Consider the following 26,126-nt stretch of genomic DNA (forward strand, 5'->3'; position numbering starts at 1 on the left):
TAAAATTAAATGGTGTTGTTTTGCTTCTGGGTACCGTGGGGTCCTCCCTTCCTGTAGGAAACACGCATGTGTCTGCTTTCTACTCTTGGTCTGCCAAGCTGAGATCTGCTGCTTTTAGGGCACAGATGACTAATATTATCTGTACTGCATTTCCTCCTCTTCTAGCTTAACGATCCCCGTGAGTCCTTACCAAGATGGTTACCTCTGCCCTAGGCACCTTTTGTTGTATTTCCTTTCTTTTTTTTTGCCCTCAAACAAGAAGGTTTTGTGCTTGTCTTCCTCAGCCCTCCTTGCTGTACAGCGATGCTCTACCTGCCAGAAGTTACAGGGTTCGTCCTCCCAAGGCCCCAGCCACAAGCCCCGACGCTGCTTTCGGTCCCTGTGTCTCACGCCTGGTTCCCGCGTCTTGCTCTGGTGTCCCCTCACTGTCCGACCCCTCTGCATGCCTGTGTGATGCTCACGTTTTGCTGAACCCTTTACCCCCGTGAGGCTGTGATGCTGCCGGGGACAGGTGCCTTGCTCAGGGTGCCGTGCAGAACCGGCGAGAGCAGCGGAGAGGAGGGATTAACCTGGGTTTTGCACGAGCTTCCCCGAGCATTCCAGCTCCCCGCCCTTGGTGCGTGTTGGAGGCTTGCACGCTGCTCGCGCTTGTCCCAGGCGCGTCCCCGCGTGCGTCCGTGTCCTCCCTTGGCACGGCAGCTCATGACACAGGCCTCCACCTGCACACTCTGAGCCTGCTCCTCCACCGCGGGCGGCCACGCACGAGGAGCCGGCGGGGTAGCGCCTCGAGCGCCCGGGCTGTGAGGCATCCTCTGCCTTCCCCCTTGTCCTGTCTCTTGGCTCTGTGTTCTATGGGGAGAGAATTGCTTTGAGTTTGTCACCGATCAGGAACGATGGCCTTGGGGCTATAATGAATATAAATTCTTAATGCGTGTGTGTGTGTATCTGCGTGGAAAGATGGACCAAAACCTTTTGATTTTTTACCTGAGCTCTCTGGAAGTCCTGCTTGTTCTCTTGCTGAACTCTTCTCTGGTTATTTAAAAAAGCCGAATACCAAAACCTGGAGAACAACAGAAGAAAACCCTCCAGGCAGAGCATGGTTGCCAATTTAACCTTAAAAGCTGTAATCCTCCGAGCTTGGAGGAAGAAGCTTTAATGAAAGTTTGCAAAGCTCCTGCTCCCGTGCTCCTCTGGAGGAGGCCCTGCCATCCTCTTGCAATTTAATTGATTTATTATTTGTGCTGCTTATTGCTACTGATCCCCTGCTGCAGATTACGTCGAGTTTCCCAAACTTGCCTTGCTTTCATTTGGGAAACGATGAGCAGTTGTTCAGATGCACAAAGCCAATGTCACTTGATGTAAGACATATAAAGACATGGCTTGAGAGTGCTTTGGTTCCCCTTTAGTGCTGTTATGTACTGTGAGTATAATGGCTATATTTGTACAGGCCTTCAAAAAAAAAAAAAGATATCTCAAAAGCAAGGTTTTTTTTTTTTTTTTTTTTATTTCAACACATTAATAATTCCAAAACAGTTGTAAGTGCCCCTAAAAGAAACTCCCAAGGGCCGTGGATGGCTTGGTCACAGTTTTCCAAAATATACATCTTGACAAATAGGTAGGGAATAGCTCCTAAAATCATTAAACCAGAAAGGTGGTGGCCTCCTTTCTTTTGTACCAGCAAAGAGCAAAATAAGCGTGACAGTCAAAATAACCTCTGCGCAAAGGTTGCGTTTGCAACTTCCTTGCAGTGGCGGTAACAGGAAGAAATCATGTCGCAGTAAATGTCAGGTGACTGTTAACCCATGTGTGTGCTGAATGTATTGAAAAAACTTTCCTTCCACATCTGTGCTTAGGTATTTACCTATACAGCACACTTCATGCAACAGTGAGAGTAAAGCTGCCCTTCTGAAAGCTGTGGGAAAACAGGAGTAGTTCCAAAATGTGTGTGCAAGAAACGTTTTAGTTGTGTTTCACAGATGCTGAAAGCTTTTCGTTTCCGTTCCCTACTGCTTATTTCCAAAGGTTATAAAGACACATTCTCTGCCAGCAACAAGTCAACCCTGTGCCTGCTGCATCACCACTGGATATTTGCTTTTAAGGACTAATTCTTACTTTGGCAGGAGATGAGGGCAGCAGGTGCTGTCCTAGGGATGGAATCCCACCTTTGCTTGGTCTGTCCCCTGGAATTACTGCTTGTCTCCATTTTCAGATTAATGCTTCAGATACCTGTTCTCTCACTGTAACTGTTCTTCCTTTTTCCGGTTGCATGTAACTGTTTTTGCGACTAACTCCCAGCGCGATGCTGCGATTCCTCTGCTGCTTCCCCTTCCCTTTCTAATCCTGTTCTCTTCTCTCTGCTCGCTGCTCTCGGGAATCTGCGGCAGCCTTCGGAGTACAGCTGCTACCTTGGTTCAGGATCCCGGGCGTCTTCGAGAGCCAGCTCTGCCCGAGCCAGTCCAGTGGTGAGCTCCTCTACTTTCTTTTTTCCTTGAGCTGTTTCATTCCTGTTCTTCAATGTCTTTTTGTGTGCAAGGCTCCTGTCCCTGGGGAGGCAGATGGCTCTGGTCTTAGTTGGGCTTGCAGGGCAATGCTTAAAGAAGGGGGGAGCTAGATGAGAAATTACAAAACCAGGAATAAAAAAAGCATTGCCACATGAACGTAAAGCAAGTCACTTTGTCATTTCTGCAGAAATGACAGGCTCAAGGCATGTTGGAGGGGTGTTGTGGAAAAACACTGGTGGTGTTGATACTAGTGCTGCATCTGCTGTGGTGGTTAATACCAGAAAACTCTGGATCTTATTGTGGTTATCAATAAGTTTGGTTTCTCTGCCTTCAGAAGCAGTTTGTTGTGGTGTTGCTGCAAGTTTCCAAAACTGGCCGTAGTTTGTATTGCAAAGGACTTGTATTCCATGGGGTTTGTTGGATTGCAGATAACCAGGCAGTGTGGAATGACTAGGAAGCAATGAGGAGAACAGTACTGTAAACGAGCGCATGTAAAATGCTTCTCCAGTCATAACATCCCATTGCCTTGGCTGCTAGCTAAGGAGCTGGAGCTGAAAAGCTACAAATGTTGCCTTAAGGAGCAATTAAAACAACTGTGTGGATGTTCAAGAAGCCACTGCAGCGTGCAACAGGGTGAGCTGCAACGTGCATTTTTGGAGTGCTCCTTGCAATAAATACACTTAGTCCACAGCAGTGGCTTCCCTTACACCTGCCCTCACGTGTCGGTGTCCCTGTAGGACAGGGTGCGTCTGCTTTTTAAGTGACTCTTCCGGAGTTTCATCAGATGCTGCGTGGCAGCTCGCGGGCTGGAAATAAGTCAGTGTTTCTCATTAGTCCCTACGAGTTCTTGCAGCGTGTGCCTGTTATTAGCAATTCTGGGCTTAAACTGTGTGGCAGTTACTCCCACAGCATAAACCACAGAGAATAAGCAGGAAATCTAAGGCTTTTGACACCGTCCCTCACAACATCCTCCTGGGCAAGCTCCGGAAGTGTGGGATAGATGAGTGCACAGTGAGGTGGATTAGGAACTGGCTGGATGGCAGAGCTCAGAGAGTGGTGATCAGCGGTGCAGAGTCTAGTTGGAGGCCTGTAGCTAGCGGGGTCCCCCAGGGGTCAGTCCTTGATCCAGTCCTGTTCAATTTGTTCATCAATGACGTGGATGAAGGCACAGAGTGCTCCCTCAGCAAGTTTGCTGATGATACCAAACTGGGAGGAGTAGCCGATACCCCAGAGGGCTGCGCTGCCATCCAGAGGGACCTGGACAGACTGGACAACTGGGCGGTGAAAAACCTCATGCAATTCAACAAGGCCAAGTGCAAGGTCCTGCACCTGGGGAGGAATAACCCCAGACACCAGTACAGGCTGGGGACTGACCTTCTGGAGAGCAGCTCTGCAGAGAAGGACCTGGGTGTCATGGTGGACGACAAGTTGACCATGAGGCAGCAGTGTGCCCTCGTGGCCAAGAAGGCCAATGGAATCCTGGGCTGCATTAAGAAGAGCGTCTCCAGCAGGTCGAGGGAGGTGATCCTGCCCCTCTACTCAGCCCTGGTGAGGCCGCATCTGGAGTATTGTGTCCAGTTCTGGGCTCCACAGTACAAGAGGGATGTGGAGCTGCTGGAGAGAGTCCAGCACAGGGCCACAAGGATGATCAGGGGCCTGGAACATCTGCCCTACGAGGAGAGGCTGAGGGAGCTGGGCCTGTTCAGCCTGGAGAAGAGAAGGCTGAGAAGGGATCTAATCAGTGTCTATAAGTACCTCAAGGGAGGGAGTGAGGAGGATGGTGCTGGTCTGTTTTCAGTGGTGGGCACTGACAGAACTAGAGGTAATGGCCACAAACTGAAGCACCAAAAGTTCCACAGGAACTTAAGGAAAAATTTTTTGACAGTGAGGGTGACAGAGCACTGGAACAGGCTGCCCAGAGAGGTTGTGGAGTCTCCTTCTCTGGAGATCTTCAAAACCCGCTTGGATGCAGTTCTGTGCCACATGCTCTAGGTGACCCTGCATGTGCAGGGGGGTTGGACTAGATGATCTCTAGAGGTCCCTTCCAACCTTAAGCATTCTATGATTCTATGAAATCCAAGCAAGCTCTTTGAGAGCCAGGTATCTTTACTGCAACCAGCTTCTGTTATGTGTTTTCCTAAGCAAAGTCATTGGGGCAAGTTGCTTAGTGCCCTACCGAAATGCAGCTTGCCCCTCCTGGGAGCTATAGGGAATGTTTCATCTTTTAATTCTCCCCTTGCATTTTGGGCTGTTGGGTTGTGAGCGGGTGCAGGTGGTTTGCTGGGTCAGCAGAGAGACTGCATCCAGGCTGCAAGGAGATAGTAGGCAATGTTTTGTTTATTATTTTTTAATCAGTGGTATATTGCAAGGCACAAAGCGCGTCTGTTGCTTTTGTGGCCTCGAGGAGAGGCGAGAGGTGATGCAGCAGTAGGTCTAAAAGGCGGCGCTACAGGGACTCGACCCCGCTCTGCCCAGCTCCAGGCATCGCCGCAAAATTCCTTATGACTCTGCTGGGGGAATCCGGCATCTCCAGATTGTTTTTTCTCTATGTTTTTCCCCCGGCATTAAACCCTGCCTTCTCATGCAGCTCGCAGGAAGGAATCGCTCCCCTTGGCTTTTCCTGATAGAGAATTCATGGTGTTTTGGTGACGTTTCCAGTTGCGTGCTCCCTCGTGGCAGGAGGATGTTGAAACGGAGCGGTGCCTCCTCGGTTGGCTCTGCGGTTTAGCGCTTCCACTCGCGCCGTCCGGAAGCGTCGTCTGCCTGGGTTTCCTAAAGGAAGGAGAGAAACCTCTTGGGGCAGCCCCGCTAACACGGACAAGAGTGATTGCTGGGGTCTGTGCATGCTTAAGCTGTTTGAATATTGCTAACTCTAAAGTGAGTTGTTTTCGCCCTTAATAGGCCAAGGGACATGCTTTCTTGATTCTGCTTTGTATGTCTTTTGCTATTTGTACACGTAAATGCAAGTTTATTTTTGAAATGCCTGGTGGAGGGTGAAGAAAAGGGGACAGCTTGCATGGAAAAGCCGAATTTCCAGCAAGCTCAGGTCACTTCAGGGTCTGACAGCTTACAAAATCCATGGACTGTAATAAAAATCATACAGTGTTAAGGCAGTAATTGTGTACATTTTTTCTTACATACAATGACACTGATGCAGCAACACAGCACTGAATTGCTGCCAAGGCTGATGAAGTAGCAGGAGAAACTAGATGCTGAACCTGGAGGGCCATTCTGCCTAACAGAAGGTGTAAATACTTGCTTATCTTAGTAGTTTAAAAGCTTAACTATAGCAGCATCAGATTTACTGATTGGTTTGGATGCTGGGAGTAGTCATATTTTTTCCCTGTCTGTTACCTCTGTAGTTATCGCAGATAATACTTAACATTTAAGCATTGCACTTGATATAAAATGTGGATCTAAAGATGCTTGAGAGCAAATGTCAAGCTCTTCTGTCAAAATGCAGGCAAACGTTGTGCCCAAGCTATTGGTGTATTCTGGCTGAGATTTGCTTTATTGTTTTATGAATACTTGGATTTGTTCGAAGTGAACGAAATCAGCTAGCAGGGAAGTGCAGCATTTGGAGCAGATTCACAACATAGAAGTATTGATCTGGGGAGTTTCTGAGCAAAGGAAGACACAATCCCAGGAGAGGGCCCATGTTTCTGGGCTGCTGAGAGCGTTGGCAGCAGCAGGCACAGGAAACGTGGGACTGCAAACACCAGCATGATGTCCTTGGTGCGACGATGCAAAGCGGAGCTGCAGGTAGTGTTTTGCACTGTCATCAGCTTCTCCTGCTCTCCCAAGGAAGAAAACGCAGGCAGCAGCAATTTCCATGGTCACGCTGAGCCGCGCGCTGCAGCTTTGCCGTCTCCCCTTTGCACCCAAGAGATTTCCCTTATGCTCGGGTATGAGCCAAGCCACTGATAGGGCTGGGATTAGCTGTAGGGCACTAGGAGGGAGGATTTGCATTTTGGTTGCTGCTAAGTTTGTCTAAGCAGTGAGGATCCTCCTGACAAATCCACTCAAGCCCTGACAGTTCAACAGTGTTTGCTGCTGCTGCTGCTTTAAATGCTTAATGCTAATTGCCAGTGTTCAGGTGGCTCTCGTGATTGGAAAACCACTTGGGGATCCTTGGAGGTGCTGTGTGCCCCAGCCCAGCAGATCAGGCCAATAATCTTATATTTGTATCAGCTGCTCGATGTTGGCTGCAGGGCACTTTAATGCCAGTGCTCGCAGAAACTATTCCTGGTTCAGTACTGTCTATGGCAAGAGCTATTCTTCGGGGTGGGCAATATGTGCTGTGCTGCCTCCAGCCCAGGAAGGATCTCAGCTTGGTGCGTCACAGCCAGGCCCTTCCTTTTCATGGGGACGTTATTCTGAGTGCACGAAGGTGGATGGAGCTGGACGGTGATCGGTCACCCATTGACTGCCTGCAGGTGCTCTGGGTGCCCCGTGATGTGGCTGCTGGCAGCTCCTGATTTAGCCCAGATGCTCCAACAGCCTCCAGGGTCAACCTGCTACCTGGCCCGGGAGTATAAAAATGCTTTCTGAAGTGTTGTGCCAAAATGTTTTTATTATCTATGAAAATGTAGGCAGTGTTTTCCATATATAGGTGCTGGAGTTGAGCTCCTTGCTGCAGTGAGTCTCTGCTAGTGCTGGTGGTTTGGATACAGAGAGCAGCCTGTTCCTTTGCAAAAGACCTAGACTTCTCCTTTCTCCTTCCTCCGTATGTACTCAGGGATGAAATGTCCACATTATTGACATCTCAAAAGCCAGTGAATTTATGCAAAAGGTTGTGCCAAGGATATAGTGCTGTGAAACAGAGAGGTGGCTTTTAGACTGCTTATGTTTATTCTTCATTATTGCTTGATGATATGGAAGGTCAGTATTTTTGGACAGAGCATGATCTAACTTCAGGTAAAACCAAAACATTTCTTGCTGAATTTTCTTGATTTGGTTCCTTTCTGCATCAAGTACAAAAGTGCTTGTAGGAGGTCAGGCAAAGGTGGAAAACCCGGAGTTCCCTCTGGTGGCCGGGAAAACAATTCCTCTGAGAAAGCAGTAAATATATGATTGCAGAACAGAATCAAAACCAAATAATATACAGGAGAAACTGAGAGAGAAACTGGCTTTTCTCAAAAGAGTTTAAAATGTTTATATTGAAAAAATACTTGGTGGTGGTACTTGTTTGAGGAGAATGTGCTTTTGTGGTATGTAATTCATGGCACCAAATAGACATGCCTAATGGGGCATTGGTAAGGAAAATAAAATATGTGGTATTTTTTGAAACCACCAGGTTTTAAAGGTTCCTGGGGGCTTGGGGTGAGGGTACGCTCGCTCCAGCTTCGGAGAAGGGCTAGAGCTTGTTTGCAGCGAGTGCGCCCGGCGCAGACGTGAGCCGAGGCAGAGCTACAAATGCACCTCTCCTCTCCGCAGGTTTCTCCAAGGTTTTCCCCTTTATAAATGGAAACTTTTACTAGACTACTTTTGTGCGTCATTATAACACGATTGAAGCTTGCTCCTTGATGTTAGTAAAGCCTGAGGTTGCACATTCCTTTTTAGGAAATTGCAGGACGTTCAGTGACTCATTTGCCACTAAGAAAAACAGAATTTTTAGTCCTATCCTAAACCCAGAGTGTCCATTTCTGCAGAAACCTGTATCTGAGTTCCTGGAGAACCTGTTTTGTGTGTGTGTGTGTGTTCAGGAGTTTGGCAACACAGAGTGTTTGTCCCGCCACAACTTCGTGTTGACAACGGTGTCGTGTTTGGCTTGGCCACAAAGCTGCCAGGGCTGCCCCTTGGAGCAGCTGGCATGAGCACATCAGGCTCTTTGCAAAGCTAAAGGCAGTTTACTTAGAGGATTGAACAGAAGTACCTACATTCAGTAGCTTTTCTTATTCTGTCCAAATTAAGAAAGCTTAAAAAAAATAAGTTGTGCATAAATATCTACTTGCATTCACTGTTTGTGTGAATTTAAAGCACTATTTGTATTATTATGCTGCTATATGTAGTGCTTTAAATCACGTGTATTCTACTTTAAAGTTTGTTTTCCTAATGCTAGTTGTTAGGATATTTTTTAAGGTATGAAATGCACTGCCAGGGTGAAACATTGAGGTTTTTTTTTTTAAATTCTGCCCTTAGGAACTTGGATGTTTTGCTCAGTTCGGAAGAGTAAAAAGTTGAAAGGATTGTTCCTATCCATAGGAGAAAAATCTCCCCGGGTTTTGTGTTTTTTCCCAGTATTTATATCTTACCAGTGGATATCTGAAAGCCTCAGTGGGCAGTTTAGTGTATTTAGACTTTGACACTTTGACACTTCCTGACACTTCAGGATTAGTTTGTGTAGTCTCAGCCCTACTTGAATCTTTGCTTCAAGTCAGAGGTCTCTTTTTCTTACAAGCAGGAAACCTTTTTCTGAGATTTTAAGCTTCTTCCTTTTCCTCTTTTCTTCCTGTGTTTGTTTTTTTTCTCTTGGTCTGGTAAATTATTGATCTTTCAACTGAAAACTTGAATTAATGCTCATGTAGGTTTTCAATCCTTGTGTTGTTAGGTCACAGATTGACCATCAAGTGGATGTTTGAAATGTTATCATGTAGGATATGGAAAATAATATGGAAGAATATGGATAGATCAGTTCTTCTGACTTATGTAATAAACCTTGTAGTTTTTCATCAACATGTATATTCAACTTAAAATAATGTGCTACCAGGAAACTTGAGGTGGACTCTTCAGACTTTCAGCCTAAGGTGCTGGCCTGGATGCTAACTGTTTTAAGTGAACCTGTTGTTCTTTGAATGGATAAAAGCTTCTAACAAAAAGTCTTTTAAAGGTTTAGGAATTGCCCTTCTGATCTCTTACTGTCTATTAGCTAATGATTTATTCTAAATATTTGTTTTGCAGATCGAAGAAAGGCCAGAAAAAGACTTTGAGAAGGTAAGAAAAATTTTACAAATCATTCTCATAACAGTAGTTTCTTGGTGTTCTTTTTGGGGGGAAAAATTCACACTGAACTTATAGAAATCTCTTATAAATTCCATTGTGGGGCAAAACTTCAAATTATTGGAGCCTTCTACTGCTACTGTTTTGAAGGCAATCAGCAGGTAAGCAGGTGACCTTCAACAGCACGTAGCTCAGCCTAAAGCAGTTTCAGCTATGTGAACACTGGTTTTGTTTAGTAAACTTTAATTGTGTCTTTATGCAATATTAAAAAAAATAATAAGATGATGCTGCAGGGTTGAAAAGTTGCCTCTTCTGTGCAGAAACCCCAGTACACTAGAACAGTTAATGAGGCTGCTGCTGCCAAGGACATAGATATGAACAAAAGGAGATGAACTTGAGTTATCAAAAGCTTCTACATGATTTAACAGTGCAAGTTTTGAAAATGGTGTCTGGCAAGATGATTCTAGCTCTTAAAAGTTCAGTCTTATTAATAGTCAGAAGCCAAGCCATACACACTCTTGTTAGAGATACAGCAGTATTTAAATACATTAGATCAATCTTTTGTCATTAGTTTCCCTTGGTAGATCTTGATCTTTGGATTCGCTTCCTGGACGGTTACATTCTAATCAAGTTTGTGCAAAGCAGAAGTGCAGAGCTCCTGCTCTTCTGGCCTGCTGCTAAGTGGAGAAACAGCAGCCCTTGTTCTGGGTCTGCTTGTCACTGGTTTGTGATGGCAGTTAGGGTGATACCACAGGCACGGATTTGTTTCTGGTTGGTTTAGACACCTGGAGGTATGACAACTGCTGTCGGGTCCTTTCTTCCTGATTTGATTTGGGACTGCCAAAGTTGCACAGACGTGTTCCAATGATTAATGATTACATGTGCCTTTTTGAAAACGGAGCATGTAAAACTTGCTGTTAGAAACTGGGTTTGTTTCTGGTTTGGTTCTTTTCTGCCTTGCTGATAGGTAAAACTAAGCACCTAATGATGATCCATCTGCTCTGCTGGAATATCACTGATGGTGCCAAAGAGAAATTGCTGTTTTGTCTCTATAAGTACATTCACACCATGCATTATGTGTATATGTAAAAGTCTCCCAAAAAAGGGTCATAACCATTTTTAATTGTGTTTTGTTTTAATTCTAGGGCACTCGCACTGTCTCAAGCTTATCAGCAGCTACCTTAGCTTCGCTGGGTGGGACTTCTTCACGGAGAGGCAGCGGGGACACCTCCATCTCAGCTGACACAGAGGCATCTATTAGAGAAATAAAGGTGAGATATTTCAGAACAGCATGAGTTGCTAGGGATGGTTATTTTGGCCAGTTGCAGTATTGCAATAACTTGCATTATTTTCTAGGTAGATAATCTATAAAGTTATTTCAAAGGAGTATTGCTTTTGTGTGTGGAAACAACAGTAAGAAGGAAGACTGACAGTGCCACTACTAACAAGAGCTGCTTCCTGCCTCAGTATTAAGGAGATGGTTTCCTTCAGGTCTGATAGCAAAAAATAACTGGCATGTTTCCCCCTGAATTATATGGTGTAAATAAATAGTGAACAGCTTTGTATATTTGGTGGCAAGCTGTGGTGTACTGCAGGAAATTTGGAGGAGAGCTGTAGATGTACGGCAGCAGATGGACGGACTGATGGGAATAGAACATCTCATACTTGTCAATGGAAAAAAAGTGATGTAAGGCTGGAAACGATACAAGGAGCACTGCACACTTTCTGGTTGCTAGCTTGAGGGAAAGCTATCAACCTGGGGAGGGATTATTTCATAATTAATTCCTGATGCCTTATTTAGGCACATTTGAATAGTAAGTAGTTATTCAATCTGATATTCCTCCCATTGAGCGAAAATCTGAGTGGAAAATAGCTTTATTTTTATTTTTGTTAGTTTAAGAAAAAAAAAATTAAGGTCAAAAAGAGTAGAGCTGGAATGAACTTTTAGCCCAGAAATGACAAGTGTGCAGGCTAGGATTGATCTGCTCAGCCTGTGTGGCCTGCTCTATTTACCACCCCTCAGTTTCTACAGCATCATTCACTATCTCATCGTTTCTCTCAGGATATCTATGAGTTAAAGGACCAGATTCAGGATGTAGAAGGCAGATACATGCAGGGACTGAAAGAAATGAAGGTACTGGTTTGCTGTAGCCTGGACGTGTGATGATTAACACCAGCTAAGTGTTGAGAGAGTCGGCGTGGGCACTGATCTTGCATGCTCCTCTTCTGGGAGGGCTCACGAATGGTGTGGAACACTTGTCTCCTCCCAGAAAGGACATCTCTTCTGGTGCCCGCTGGCTGTTGAGAGAAATTCATCTAAATGCCGCCTGAAAGACTGCTGGTTACTCTTGCATGTTCTATTTGATGTTTTGAGAAGGCAATCACCTTACTAACAAATCCAAGTTACTAGTTAAAAAGAAAAACTAACAAAAAAACCCATAATCCAAGAAGCGTCCCCAAACTGGAAATGAACTAAAACTTGTGGTCTATAGTGCTATGAAAGATGAAATTTTAGAAGGTTGTATGTGTGTCCTTGCATTTTACTTTGGTGAGGTCCAGCTTGCGTCTGGACAGCTGTATGTGTGTGGAGGTGAAGGCTGCCCTTAGAGTCCTCCTTAGCTCACAGAAACCCTTTGAACAATTCCTTTACTTGTTGCCCATAGAATGAGCACTCACAGCAGTACCACCCTCACAAAGTTGTAAAATCATTTTGGTGCAGCAAAATACACCCCTCCAGTAAGTGAGCAATAACATGAGCTGCGTTTTTGGAAATGGCAGCCTTGCAAAGACACAAGTAGACATCCGTGTGTATAATGCAATTTGTATCAACATCAACTGTTGACTGTGTTTTTGATATGCTCAATGCTGCGATGTATGACGTTACTGCCATCTTAAGTGAGTTGTAAATGGAAAAAGAATAGTTTGGGCCTTTTTTTGAAAAGCCTGACTCTTTTTTTCCCTGATCAGTGTGTAGCAAAATAATATTCACCGCATAGAAAACGTAGTTAGCTTTTGTCAGTTGGTGTCCCCTAGAATGCCTTTTGTGATGACTTGTACCTAAGCTGCATGAGGTTTCAATGACCCTTTTTAATTTGGGCTTTGCTTTTGGTATAAAAAAGGTGCTTCACGTTAAGTCTGTAGTCAATCCTTGTGATGGAACTTGTTGCTAACAAAACAAAATTTAGCATGCCGGAAGAATTGTTCAGCACCTCTCTTAAACACTTATTTGCATATACTTCCTTTCCAGCTATTTTCAAATCCTGGCTGCTGCTTTTTGGTATTTCTCATACTCAGACTGGAAAGTGCGCTATAACATGATTTGCATTTGGATCTATACAAACTCATGTCCTTAAAGACAAATTTCTCTTGTTTGTTCACAGAAATATGAACCAAACTGATTCAGATCTTAATATTTGCCGTCATGCCACCATGATAGTCCCCAGTTCTCTTTATTGAACTGGTAAAAATGTCGTGCTGGTGGAAGTATATGAAACTTGCCCTGTGCTCTAGCTGTGATTCTGATACTGCTCTTACTCCAAGAGAAAGTGCTTGACCTGTAAACTAAAATATTGACATGGATGTCCATTTGTTTGCATATTTGCACTGTTTTTGTTTGAGAGTCTTTTATTTCTGTATTAAAATCACATGATAAAAAGTCTGTGCATAGAGAAAATGATCCTCATTTTAGCTACTCTTGTTATAAAAACCTCAGGAACTCCTGTCTTGAGGTTGAATTCAGCAAAGGAGTTTTCAAGTCTCTGGGAACTGTATCTTATAGAGAAAAATTTTAAGAGCCTGGAGTATAAGGTGTGTTACTGAAATCTGGTGAAAAAGAATGCAGCAGGTCACAGAAGCTGCAATTTTTTTTTTTTTTTGTGGATAATTCCATTTCCTGAGCCAGTAAGTTTGCTTGCTCTTGTGCCCCCTGAAATTAATGTGAGGTGGCTGCTAAACTGCCTTAATCTAAAGCTCAGCTTATTAGGGCAATCAAAGAAAGGCAACCCGTCGGGTTCAGGGCTGCCAGGGTGCAGAGGAGGCGGGGGCAGGAGGAGCACCCTGCAAAAGCAGCAGCTCCCGCGGAGGAGGAAAGGACCCGTTTTATCCATCTCAAGGTGCCTTTTCTCGTGTGCAATTAGAAGGCTGGGGAAAGCCCAGGGAGGCATCTGCAGCACGAAATGGTTACGGAGATTTGGCTGGCTGAGTCCCCCTCCGAGGCAGCTGGGTGTTTCCAATGGAGCGCCGACCATGGCTGCTTCTCCTTTGCAGGACTCGCTAGCAGAAGTGGAAGAGAAATACAAAAAGGCTATGGTGTCAAATGCACAGCTCGACAATGAGAAGACAAACTTCATGTACCAAGTGGACACCCTGAAGGATGCGCTGCTGGAGCTGGAAGAACAGCTGGCAGAATCCAGGAGGCAGTATGAAGAGAAAAGCAAAGTACGTATGTAGCTGTGGCACGCTGTGAGCACAGCCTTGGTTCTGTTTTGGTCAAACAGGTGCCTTTGAGAGGAGGCAATTAACCTTCCATTCAAGATTTTAAGTAAGTTAACTGTTACATAAGTGGATTGTTTTCAATGCTATTTCACTTGCCTTAATGGGCATCTCTGTGTCCATGCGGGTGCCCAAATGGGAAATCCTTCCCACCTTCACTTCTTTTAAAGCAACTTCTGAGGAAATATCTTACATGCAAGATAAGGAGAGCCTTAGCATATCCTTTTATTCTGCCTTTTTTAAGCAGATTTGCTTCACAGTGAGTTCTGGAGGATTCCATGTGTGGGTGTTTTGTGTTTTTCTTCTAGAGTATTTGCAGTGCAAAACTCTGTTCAGGAGGCTCATAGGAAAGTGGTATAGTTTTTATATTAAGCCGACTATGTGACTGAGTATTGAATTAAGCTTTCCATGAATTCAGCATCTTGACACTAAAGGGTTGGTCACTAAGAAATGAAGTTGATGCAATAGCTTCTTGGAAAAGAAAAACAAGGTAAAAATTTGGAGTCTTGTGGGAGTGCAATTAGAAGACTAAGGGTAGCATTTTCTGTGTGTGGTTAGATGTGTTTTATCCTTGCTTTTATGTGATGGCTATTTTCAGTTAAAATAAGCTCATAAATTATTTTATTATCTATAGGAATTTGAGAGGGAAAAGCATGCTCACAGCATACTGCAGTTTCAGTTCATGGAAATGAAAGAAGCTTTGAAGCAAAGAGAAGAAATGCTTGCAGTAAGTAACAGCTTTGTTGCTTTCAACAGCTTCTGTGATTGCTGTGCTCAAGGTGGCAGTAGGTGTATAGAAGGGGGAGGCATGGACAATCTTCTGTACTCAAAATTTACACCTCAAGAAATATGAGTGTTTCAGGCCAAGCAGACTAATTGAAACAGCATTTATCACAAGCATTATCTGTAATTGGATTTTTTTTACGTTGTCCACAAATACAAAATAAATTGCATTTTGCATTGTGGAGAAAGGTGTTAACCTTATTTTATGACATCTCGTTGATAGTAATATTGCCTAAAGAAGTGTAGGGTTTTAGAGGTTAGTGACTATGACACTGTGTATGTAGATACTTGTCTACTTTAACGCCTGACTTTTTCCATCCTTTGGCATCACTGCAGTCTTGACTTCCTATGTTAACCTGTTTACCTGCTCTCTGTCTTCTTGTTTTGCTCCGTCCCTCAGGAAATCCAACAGCTGCAACAGAAACAGCAGAACTATGTCAGGGAAATTTCTGATCTCCAGGAGACAATAGAGTGGAAAGACAAAAAAATAGGGGTAGGACTGTGAACTCCTGATGTGTGTTCGGAGTGGCACTGCTGTCCTCCAGCTGATCCTGCTTTTGCAAGACCCCATGAATAAAATCCTCCCTAGTGCCTTTGCTTGATGTGGCTGCCTCATATTACCTGCAAAGTAGCAGATAGCAAATTTTGTCTTTGGCCAGTGTGATGCAATCCAAGAAAAACTTATCAGCTGGTCTGTTTTCAGAATTTTGATTAATGTATTTACTGGGATGCACCATATGCGTATGCCATACTGAGAAAGGAAGTGCTCTTGAATCAAACGAAGGCTATTGAGAAGGCAATTCCATCAGCCTGCAGTTTTTGCTTATTCAGGTTTGGTCTATGGACTATGAGCAAAAATTGGGGTGTGATAAAGAACTAATAGACTTATTTATGGGCCATTGGGATGAAAGTAGTTGCTTCTCCCTTGCTCTCCCCACCCTGCACACTCCCTACCCCAAAGCCAAATGGAAACCCACTGGGAAAAAAAAAAAAGTACATATATGGCTTTAATTTCTGATAACAAGCACTGAAAGACTTAATATAGAAGGGGGAAGGAAATTTGGCACATTTTCTGTGCTGATGATGTCCAATAACTTCTAGCCGCTTGAAACTCAGAATGGTAAAGCTATTTGTTTTTGTTACCATTCTGATATTTCGGTATCAATACACAAATAAGGACTTCCACTGACACAACAGGCATTTGCACATGGTGCATCGCAAAGTCTAAAGACAGACTACTGCCAGTTTCAAATTAATTGAAGCATGCTGCCTCCATGATGTAACCCAGGGAATTAGCAGCCTGTTAAGATTTGCCAGGCCAACTTCCATGTTCTTCTGTTAATACATGGGATTTGCATTATTTCTTTGAGTTACACGTTGAAGTGTTATGGATATGAATTATCTTTCCTAGCAGATGCAAATGAAAAGTGCATCCTCATTTTCCCATGTTATCGAAACCTAATGAAGGACTGGGGCCTGAATGTCCTTAATAGGAATTCCTGGGATTGAACGATTGCTGAATAAGTTGTGCACTTCTTGGGTTTTAAGTTTATCGATGTGTATGTGACCTCAGTCCTTTAAATTTTACCTTCCTCATACATGCCATTTTCATGAATCTCCAAATATCTTTAATCTGTTCATTCTTGTTTACGCTTACTTTTCACTTGTTTCCTTTCCTTTCTTTACATCTCCTCGCCCTCTGTCTGTGTTGGGAACTCAGGCTTTAGAGAGGCAGAAAGATTTCTTTGATTCCATAAGGAGTGAGCGGGATGACCTTAGAGATGAAGTGGTTGTGCTGAAGGAGCAACTGAAGGTATGCCAGAGGAATGAGAGATGTGTAGCTAAAGCAGTTCTGTTGCCTCTTGTAGATTTTGGCAGAAGGTGATTCTAGGTTGGCACTTTGTTTTGATGCCACCTTGAGTTGCCATTTGGAGAATTACCTAATGAAATGTGTACCTCTAATATAAGACTGTGAGCTCTCAGTACTCAATAGCTGTTTTTGCAGGAGATCTATATACAAGGAGCAGTGTAAATGACTATGTTGTTATTTTTTAAAAAAATCTAGTTTGAATGCTGACTGTGATGATGGCTAAATTGAGAACAACTGTAACGGTCTGGGTTCTTCTCTGACTTCTAGCCATTTTTAATGGAATGATTGAGGCAATCATTTATTCAAAATTTCAAGAACAAGACCATCTGAGCTGTCTTTTACTTTAAGAGATAGCTTTAAAGCGATGCCTTTACTTTTCTGCAGAAACATGGCATAATCCCAGACTCTGAAGTAGCCACCAATGGGGAGACATCAGACATTCTCAATAGTGAAGGACACCTGGATTCTTCCAAAGCTGTCCAAGGCACAACTCATGCACTAAAGACATCAGGGGATGGGACGCTAGGTAAGTACTTTATCTGCTTTTATCTGTCCATCTGTCCATTCATTCACCTTTGCTTGGAGATTGGGCATTTTTTAGTTGGACAATTAACACATCACGCCGCATGCTACTTGTTGAATCACTTCCTGTGCATTTTTCTGCTTAATAGTTGTTATCACTCCAAGTATATCGTGCAGTTTCCTCAAAAGGAATCTTTTGTTCAAGGAGACAAAGGACAAGAATTCAGTATTGTATATTACAGAGAAGTAGCAGTCACCTAGGTGACTATTTAAAGCTTCCATCTGAAAATGCCAGGAATCATCCTGCTTTTGTTTGCTATTTTTAGCACATATCTAAAGAAACAGACTAAAAAGCATTCTAGCTTCATTTGTAAAACCAGCGTACAAGTCATTTCTTTTTATATCTGCGAACTGTAATGTCTGCTGAACAATAGTGCTGGACACTGTTAAAACACACTAATACATAATTTTTTCATTCATGATATCTAGTACTATTGAGCAGTTAATATTAAAAATGTCATCATTTACTTGCTGTAACAAGGATTAGTGCTATTAAACTCAAAGCATATGATTCTGTGAGATGGATAGTATCAAGGAGGAGGAATCTGGTTGGCAAAAACTTTCCTCTTGGGTAGTGATGAAAGGCCAATAGATGAACTCACTTTAGTCTCCTTACACTAATGAAAGGAAACAATTGACTTTTGCTGTTGTTGCTGTTCAAAGTCACCATGTTAGCAAATAGCAGCAGGCAGCCAACTGTTGCAAGTGAAAGTTATCTTGCTTTTAGCTATTGGCTGCTGTTTCCTTACTCAGTTTTTAGTGTGGAAATAGTTTGGAACAGGAAAAACAAGGTAAGGATATATTTTTAAATGCTTTAAATGCATTCTCTAGCCCTCCTGATTGTTTGTGTGGAAACAGGCATAACATAAACCCCCAAATTAACTGTTGAAACCAAGAACACTGTCTTAGTATCTACTGCTAAATATAAATAGGAAGAAACACTGCTTAAAAAAACTCCCATTCCTTTTGGGTGGATAAAGCAGCTGTAAGGGGTACTCACCAAGACCCAACCATTGATGGTTATCTGAATCAGCTGCAACATTTGCTTGCCAAACACATTTTACTTTCACAGTGTTTGTAGTACACACTCATGTTTGTTCTTGGTAATTAGGAACAAAATGTTACTGAATACTGCATGATTACTTCATGGCAATGGCATCAGACACTCTTGCGTGCACAGAGTCGCAGTAGAGCTCAAGTTACAGAGGATATTGCTGAGAACAAAACATCTCTACTGTTACAGTGTGATATCTGCAGATCTTATTGTTAAAATGCACTGCTTGAAACAAAGTTCTCATCTACGAAAGCTGTACTCCACACATTGCCAAAGCATAAATCTTTTATTTTACAAAAACACAAGCCGGCACTGGAGACTGTTCTTGCTTTGAGAGGGTGGTGGTGGACTTCACAGATCATAAAAACTCCAGCCCTTACTAATTCAGCTGCTGCTTTGCCTCACATAATTGGCAAAAACTGATCTTTTATTAACCTGTTCTTTGATTCTTTCTCTTTTGGGCTTTAAATGGGGGAGCAAAGTGCTATGGTGTGGTCCCTTCAACTTTCTCAATGGTCTTTTAGGCAAAGCCAATGAAGTGGACATGAAAAATGAGATTTTGGAGGATGTGGGGAAAAGAGAAATCTTGCAGAATACTGAGCAGGAGGAGCACAAAGAGGAGTCTGAGGAGCAGGAAATAAAGACATTGCATGCTGATGAAAATGCAAAGGCAGAACAAATCACTGAAGAGAATGCTGCCATGTCAACAGTGATGTTAACAAACAGTAGGCGTGCAGAACAAATCCAAAGCCATCCAGAGCAGGCATCAGGGAATGTTTCCTCAAATGACGATACTGATGCAGATGACTTGAGAAAGGAGGGGGAATCGACAGGCAGTCACATAGAAGCCCAACAGCCTGTTGGTGAGGAAGCTGAACATAGTGACATAAATCAAAGGAAAAATCAGAAGCTAGAGGTGGGTGCACTGTCAGGTCAGGTTTTTGAGACTCCTCAGGAAATGCCTAGTGATTTAGGTGTAGAATGTGAATTAGAAAAGGCTGCAGCACAGCAGAAGGGAGGGGATTTGGAAGCTAGCAATGCAGTGGGTGGTAATGAAGCTGCTATTAGGAGTAACAGCAGTGAGCTGGTTTTGGATCAGCCAGGGCTTCCAAAGGTTGCAGCAGTGGGTTCATTTAGCCAAGAGCCCAGTGTAGAGAATCACACCAAGGGACTCCAGCACTCAGAAGAAAACACTGATGAGAAAGATAGGAATGTCTTGGAAGAGTGTACTGATGGGAGAACTGATGGAAGTAGTATAGCCAAAGAAGAAAATGAGATGGGAAACGCAGCTCAAGGTCAGGCCAAGAAAACGGAGTCCAAGGGTATGGAGGGGAAGGACTCATGTGAAAGTGGTGCCCCAGCAGCTGTGAGTGAAGGGGAAGATGGAGATCAGACACAAATCGGACCAATTTCTTCAGAGAATGGTCCCATAGTTTCATTAGAGGAAGGAAAAATGCAAGATAAGACAGAGCATGAAAAGGCTGTGAGCGAGGAGGACAGACAGGAGGAAGTATTGATGAACAAATTGGAAGCATGTTCAGGTTCTGAAGGAATAATCAAGCAGGAGGGAAGCAGTGTAGACCCAAGTCCTTCAGATTGTGACAGCGAGGAATCAGAAGCAGAAATACAGGATGAGTCTGGAAAAAGAAAGGAGAATAAAACTGAAAGGGTAGAAGATTTAAAACCAAGCATAGAAATTGAAACAGCTCCGTGTATTGAGGAAACTACTTGCGATACGGTGGGAGAGAAGAGAATTTCTTTAGAAGCTGAAGATCACAACATAGCTAAACAAGAGGAAGGTGAATCTAGGCAGGAGGCAACTGAAGGTCTTTGTGTAACTACTGCAAACAAAGTTGATGAAGAAGCATTGAAAGAAACCAAGAAACAGCTGAACCTTCCAGATGGTGGATTTGCATCCGAGCAAGATGCAGGTAGTTCTTTACAGGAAACTACCAAACCATTGCAGCACTTTATTCAAGACAGCTCAGAAGCCAAAGAACAAACTCCAGATCAAGAAAATGTACATAAGTGTACAGAGAAGGAGCAAGATAAAAATCAGAAGGTTCAAGGGACTGAAGAGGACAAAAATCAGGGAACAGAAGAGCAGGGTGAGGCCAAGGAATCTTTAGCAGAGGGCAAGGTAGAGACTCTTGCACAGAGAACTGAGCTGGATGAAAATGTTGCTGAAGAAGTTAAATTGGAGAGTGGAGCAGAGGAAGGAGTGGAAAATGATAGTGATGCATTTGATTTTGATGAGGAATCAAAACAGATACCGGAAACTGATGAAAAATGTGGTAGAGAGAAAGCTGATACCCAGAAAGGAGAAGGAGCTGGAGCACATGGTGTGATCAGGGAAGTTGCCTCATGTAGTGAAACTGGAGAAGGCCAAGACAACGCAGACATTGAAAACACATTGACTGAAGATGACAGCCTGCAGCATAAAAAAGAGGGTGAGACAGAAGAAACAAGGCATTTGGAAGGGAAAGGATCTTCACAGAAAACTGATGAGAAGGCTGATGCGTTGGAAGCCAGCGATGAAGCATCAGACTCCAATGATCTGGAAAAAATGGCAGACGAAAATGTTTCAGAACAGGATTTGGAAGGTGGTGGCAATGACAGGGATGAAAGCAAAGAGGATTCACAAGGTGGTAGGAAGGGCAAGGGTAAGTCGAAAGATGACTGCAGAATATCATGAGTTCAGAGTCTTGGATGAAGTTAGCTACGTGCCGTTGGTCCAGCTTCAATATGGAAGCACGCACTTTGCACAATAAATCAGATTTTAGGAATACGCTAAGCGCTCTTTCTCTGTAGGTAAAGCTCACCTAAGAAATGTTGGGTTACATAAGTGGCAAGGATGCATGTTTTAAGTTATTTCCTGCCATACTTGGCCACCAGAAATCACATGTGTAGTTTTGAGTTTGCTCTCTTTGATTAATTGTTTATCACCGAAAGAGTGAGCTTCACAAATGGATTATTCACACTGTCTTGCAAGTACTCCTGGTGTGGATAACTGCTACTGAGAATCCCTCATATAAACTCCTACTTTCTGGCCTAGAGTTAGGGTAGATGTCTTGAATGTATTATGCACATTAGATCTGCAGTATGTCCAGTCATGCCTCATCATGGAACTGTTGCAACACTGTGATCTAATGTTGAAACTTGTTTATGATTGATTAAAGTCAAGGCACCATTTTTTTTTTAACTATGCAAAAAGATTAATCTCATTCCATTTTGTGTTATGTGTCTGATACGGACGTATGCCAAAATGCAGTACACCAGAAGAGCTGCCAAAGCACAGGTCACTGTGAATCTGCTTAGTCTGCACACTCTGAAGGAACAATATACAATTTGGCGAATTTGCAACATACAGGTCTTAGTCTGCTGAAAGGAGTAAATATATATGTTTACTTAATTTAGGCACTTTGCACCGCAGTAAGCCTTTAATGCCATGTCTCACATGGTGGGGTTTTTTTTCCTAAAAAAGTGTTAGTACACACTATGCCGTGTGCTTAGGTTTGCCATCAAGTACTGTTTAGCTACAAACATATAAAATACCTATTTTTTTCTTGGAAGATTGTATTTTAAGTTGTATTTCTTTACTGCATTATATATTTTTTTGCAATTTTTTTTTCAATCTCTGAAAAAATCTTTCCTTGTTCTTTTTTGGGAAAGAAGATAATTTTGGATGTCTTAATTTTTACTGAATGAGAGACCAAAGATGATTGTTCTGTATCCTGGCCTCCATGCCTTTTTGAAAAGCTGGATTTTTTCAAATTGCTGGCATAAATTAGACACTTCAACTCATTGGTATGTGTCGTCTTGCATCTTTTATACTGCTGCGGAGGAAGTGCGTTGCCTAATTAAAAATTATTTTAAAGTTGTTTTAAGCGCTGAATATCAGAAGGGAATGCAAACTGAAGAACTGGGAGGAGGCTACAGCCAGATGTATTTGTACTAATGTTACAAAGTGGGAGTGCAAACAAAATATGATGATGTATATCAAAATGTACTGAGCTGTATATAATTGAAATAAACATATTTTATACTTTAAATTGTCTGTCCAGAGCAGTGTTTATGAACCTCCATAAATATTTAAGGACATTTGTATTATTTCAAAAATATTTTTCCTAGAAGCATAGTGCATAAGGATTCTTTTGCTACCATTAGGGACTGACAGTTACTGAGTCTGCAGCTTTCTCCTTAGCGTTGCTGGTTACTTTGAGCTATGGAGCTGGTAGGGGCTCCTGCTAGGAAAGGGCAACCTCCGTGTTTGAGGACCTGGAATGAGATGGCACCAGTTACTGTAAACTTCCAATTTTGATATGGCTTCTTTCCAACTTACAGCAGCTTCAGTGTGGTTTCTGTAAGTATGAGCCCTTGTTTACACCAAGGGTTTATACAAAGTGCTGACCTAAAATATCAGAGAACTCTGAAGCATTGCTCACTGTGCAGCAGGTTTTAGGTAAATATTTTTCTTTGCCAGACTCACCACTGTATTTTAAATGTATTTACATTTAAATCTTACATGCACTGAAACATGCTTGTCAGGTTTTAGCCATGCTTGCAGAGGGATTTATAAGTAACTCATAGTTCAAAAGACCTTTTAAAGCCAAGTTGGAGGAAGGGAGGCAATGACAACTCAAGCGGTAGCCGCTGGTGTCTTCTGCAGCTGGATGACCACCACGGACAAGACCGTCTTGGGATTCTCCAGCTCTTCCTTGGCTATATGCACATATATGCAAAGGGAATTTCTATGGGTTATCTTCAAAATATAACAAGTCCAATGTTACGTGGCAGTTGGCATACGATTGAAATGTGTACTGTTATGGAGGATGGGGAAGGCTTGGTGTTGCTGGAATTTTATTACTTTATTGATCTTATTTTACTATTACTGCAGTGATTTTTATGTACATATAAAATGTACATGTTGGAAAGTTAAACGCTTTAGCAGTTTCCCGCTAATATCTCAAGAGACACAAGAGAAGATTTAACTTGCCCCTCTTGTTGCCTTCAGCTGTCACAGCAAGCAAAATTGCAAATTCACAGCCCAGGCGAAGCAAGAAGCAGACACGGACACGGCTGCCCCCTTCCTTGCTTTCCTTTTAGCCCAGGGCAGTCCGCCATGGCCGGGAGATGCGGACAGGGACATTTTAGGTGCTGACCCTGCAAAAGGCAGCCCGAGGAGCAGCTGGGGGGACCAAGCAGGGTCTCGGGGCCGTGGAGCTGGTGTCCCAGCTTCCAGCGTTGGCGCGTTCCCAGGCTCCCTCGCGCGTAGAGGAGCTGGGAACTGGCGCAGGGAGTAGGTGGGAAGGAGCGTTGCTGAAGTCCAATTGAAGAGGGAGATGAGTTTCACACCCTAATTATCATTCTAATTGCAGGATTGTCCTGCGTGCAATAGGGATAATGACCGCTTTGCCCGAGAAGGGTCATTAGCTTCTCCGCATGAATTTGCTAGGTCGCTCCTTTCCGCTCCAGGCCGTGGGACTCCTCAGCTCTTCCGTTTGTTGGGAAAACACCTTCTTTTTAAGTATAAAGGCAAGGAGGCTTTGCAGAGATGGAGATTTTGGCAAACTGATCTTTTTCTTTTTTCCCCTGTGGTCCGACATGGCCTCCCACAGATTCTCTTCTGTATCAGTCCTCCTTCCTAATTCTCAGTAGCCTCTCAATCTCTGCTGACATGCAATCCCCAACCCTGTCTCCAGTTTGGACATAGGCAATCTCTTTTTTGCTCTTTGCTTTCCTAGCTTTCTTCATGGGCCTTTTCCTCCTTATCTTTCATCATTTAGCAGAATTTCTACTCTCAGTGTCTCTTCCTAGCTGCTCTATTATAGATACGTGAAACTGTTTTATTGTTTTGCAGCATTTTAGGCTCAACAATTTTTGTTTTGTCTCCAAAGTTTACAAAATGTGGACTTTTTTTTTTTTCCATGTTAATGCTCAGCTGAAACCATGTTGGGTGTTTTACAAATGTCTCAGAAACACCTCTAGGACCTGCTGTTCAGAACAAATGTGTAGGAGTGCTGAACTGGAATGTCCCTGTAAGAGCTGTATTTGGGTATCAAAAACCAAGGTAAAGGGTTTGGAAACTGTGTGCACAGGAGGGGAGTAACGTACCGTGGTATTGCTAGCTAATGGCCTAGAGCCCTCCATCATTGTAGAGGGTCTTTCAGTGGGAAACTTTGCTTTCCCTACACTTGAATAGAATTAATGCTCTTTATTCCCCGAAATAAGTGTGTGAATGGGAAAAAAAGGAGCAGACCACAAGACTTTGGCCTGTTCAGAATTTAACAATGAAGGAGGACTATAATATTTAAAGGTTTCCAAAAATTCAGATGTAGTCTCACAACATGAAAGTTTTTTATGACCCTAAGATTTTAGCGGATTTAAAATAACCCCCAAACCTTCTTGCTGGCAAGGGGGATGGACAAAATAAAACCGCAAGAAACATGCAGGGTAAATGTGTGTGGTAAGAGCTTAGGTCTGATGTGTTTTAAAGAGTAATGAATGCTGTGTTGTGGGGGTACCTGAGCAAAATAAGGTGGTAAATTAATATGGGAAAATAACTTTATAGTGATATGATGATTCCAGATTTGTTGCATACAGTGCCAAGTAAAACGCTTTCACAAAATTTTGTTTTGAGGAACAGGGAATTAAAAACATCATTTATTTACTCATTTCCATATCTTTTTTTCTAGTTGTCTCAATCTTGTAGTGTGTACTTAATTAATACATATCATATATGCTGATCTCTAGTGCTTCCCAGTTCCAGTGAGCACATATGTGCTGATCTCTAGTGCTTCCAAGTTCAAGTCTAACCCACGAGTTGTCCTGGTTTGCCTATCACCTCTTGGGTGTTTGGCTGGGAGAATTTGCTCTAAAGGATTAAAGAGTATATTAAAGAGTAAATATTTTACCAGGCTGCTGCTTTTAAAACAAACAAAGATATCGACACGGGCAAATCTCTTACTAAGATTATAAGGGTGGAGTTATTACAAAGTGTCATTGCCACGGTGTTGAATGAGAACGTGCTTAGTTCCCATTCTGGGTGTTGACAGTGTTTTCGTCATGTTGAACTGTAAAGACCTGTGAGCTTTTGTGTTGCAGTTGTGTTTGCCCCTAGAGTTGTTGCATGCTACCCTAACGTAGAAGATTAGCCCCTTTGCATGCAGCGGGTGCCTGCGGCCGTGACCAGCATGCCCTGAGAGTGGCCTAACCTCCCCCGGCTGCAGCCCCCTCCCCGTCCCGGCCGGTACGTGCCTAACTTCATCCGTCGTTTTGCTAACCCTCCCGTGTACCTGCCTCTGAAACGCGCGGCCCAACGACGCCCGCGCTGAACTCTCAGTTTTCTCTTTCAGACAGGCTGAGAAGGCTCATTGACGAACGGGAATCCTTGCTAGAGCAGGTAATTGCAGGAAAATGGGAATGCCGAGTGTTTGCTGAATCTGGAAGAGTAGCAGAGGCTCAGAGAAATCCCTGTGCCGCTCCACACGGCGTAGGACAGCTGTGTGCTGGCCTGTTCCTGCTGGGGATTACTGCGTGCTTGTCATTTTACTATCCCAAAGGAAATGTCTTCCTGTGCATTAACTCAGGATACAGTGCAAGAAAGATCTGACCCAGTGCACTTATTTCCTTTTGCAAGGCGGTCAGTGCTCAAAGTATTGCAAATTGCTGACCTTAGCCCCCCTAAATTCTGTGAGCATGTGTTTCTGAAAAACAAGGGAAAAATAAATATGGTCCAAGTGTTAAGAGCAGCAAATTATATCTCCAAGCATAAGCCTTCATATGTGGGCAATAGAAAGTTCACCAAGAAATGCTGGAGAAATTAGATTAGTTTGCTAAATAGCTAAAATAATAACTGCTGGTCCCATGATACTCTGTAGCAGATATAATGCTTATGAAAAACTTC

General features: G+C 43.2%; 1 protein-coding gene across 2 annotated transcripts in view; it reads left to right on the forward strand.

The window, feature by feature from the left end:
• Positions 1–21,414, forward strand: part of LRRFIP1 (LRR binding FLII interacting protein 1) — a 77,731-nt gene extending 56,317 nt beyond the window's left edge. Inside the window, exons 10-19 of one of the 2 annotated variants that reach the window (XM_088523679.1) lie at positions 2,385–2,462; positions 9,402–9,434; positions 10,586–10,711; positions 11,503–11,574; positions 13,707–13,877; positions 14,566–14,658; positions 15,115–15,207; positions 16,435–16,527; positions 16,969–17,110; positions 18,745–21,414. In XM_088523679.1, coding sequence (XP_088379805.1) covers positions 2,385–2,462; positions 9,402–9,434; positions 10,586–10,711; positions 11,503–11,574; positions 13,707–13,877; positions 14,566–14,658; positions 15,115–15,207; positions 16,435–16,527; positions 16,969–17,110; positions 18,745–20,915 — 3,072 coding nt within the window. In that variant the 3' untranslated portion in view covers positions 20,916–21,414. The remainder of the gene's footprint in view (positions 1–2,384; positions 2,463–9,401; positions 9,435–10,585; positions 10,712–11,502; positions 11,575–13,706; positions 13,878–14,565; positions 14,659–15,114; positions 15,208–16,434; positions 16,528–16,968; positions 17,111–18,744) is intronic. The other variant, XM_088523680.1, reaches the window with a different exon arrangement.
• The last annotated feature ends 4,712 nt before the right edge of the window (positions 21,415–26,126 follow it).

This window comes from Tinamus guttatus, unplaced genomic scaffold (genome assembly GCF_059628265.1).
Source record: "Tinamus guttatus ecotype Peru unplaced genomic scaffold, ASM5962826v1 Tinamus_guttatus_pri_ptg000197l, whole genome shotgun sequence".
Lineage (NCBI taxonomy): Eukaryota > Metazoa > Chordata > Aves > Tinamiformes > Tinamidae > Tinamus > Tinamus guttatus.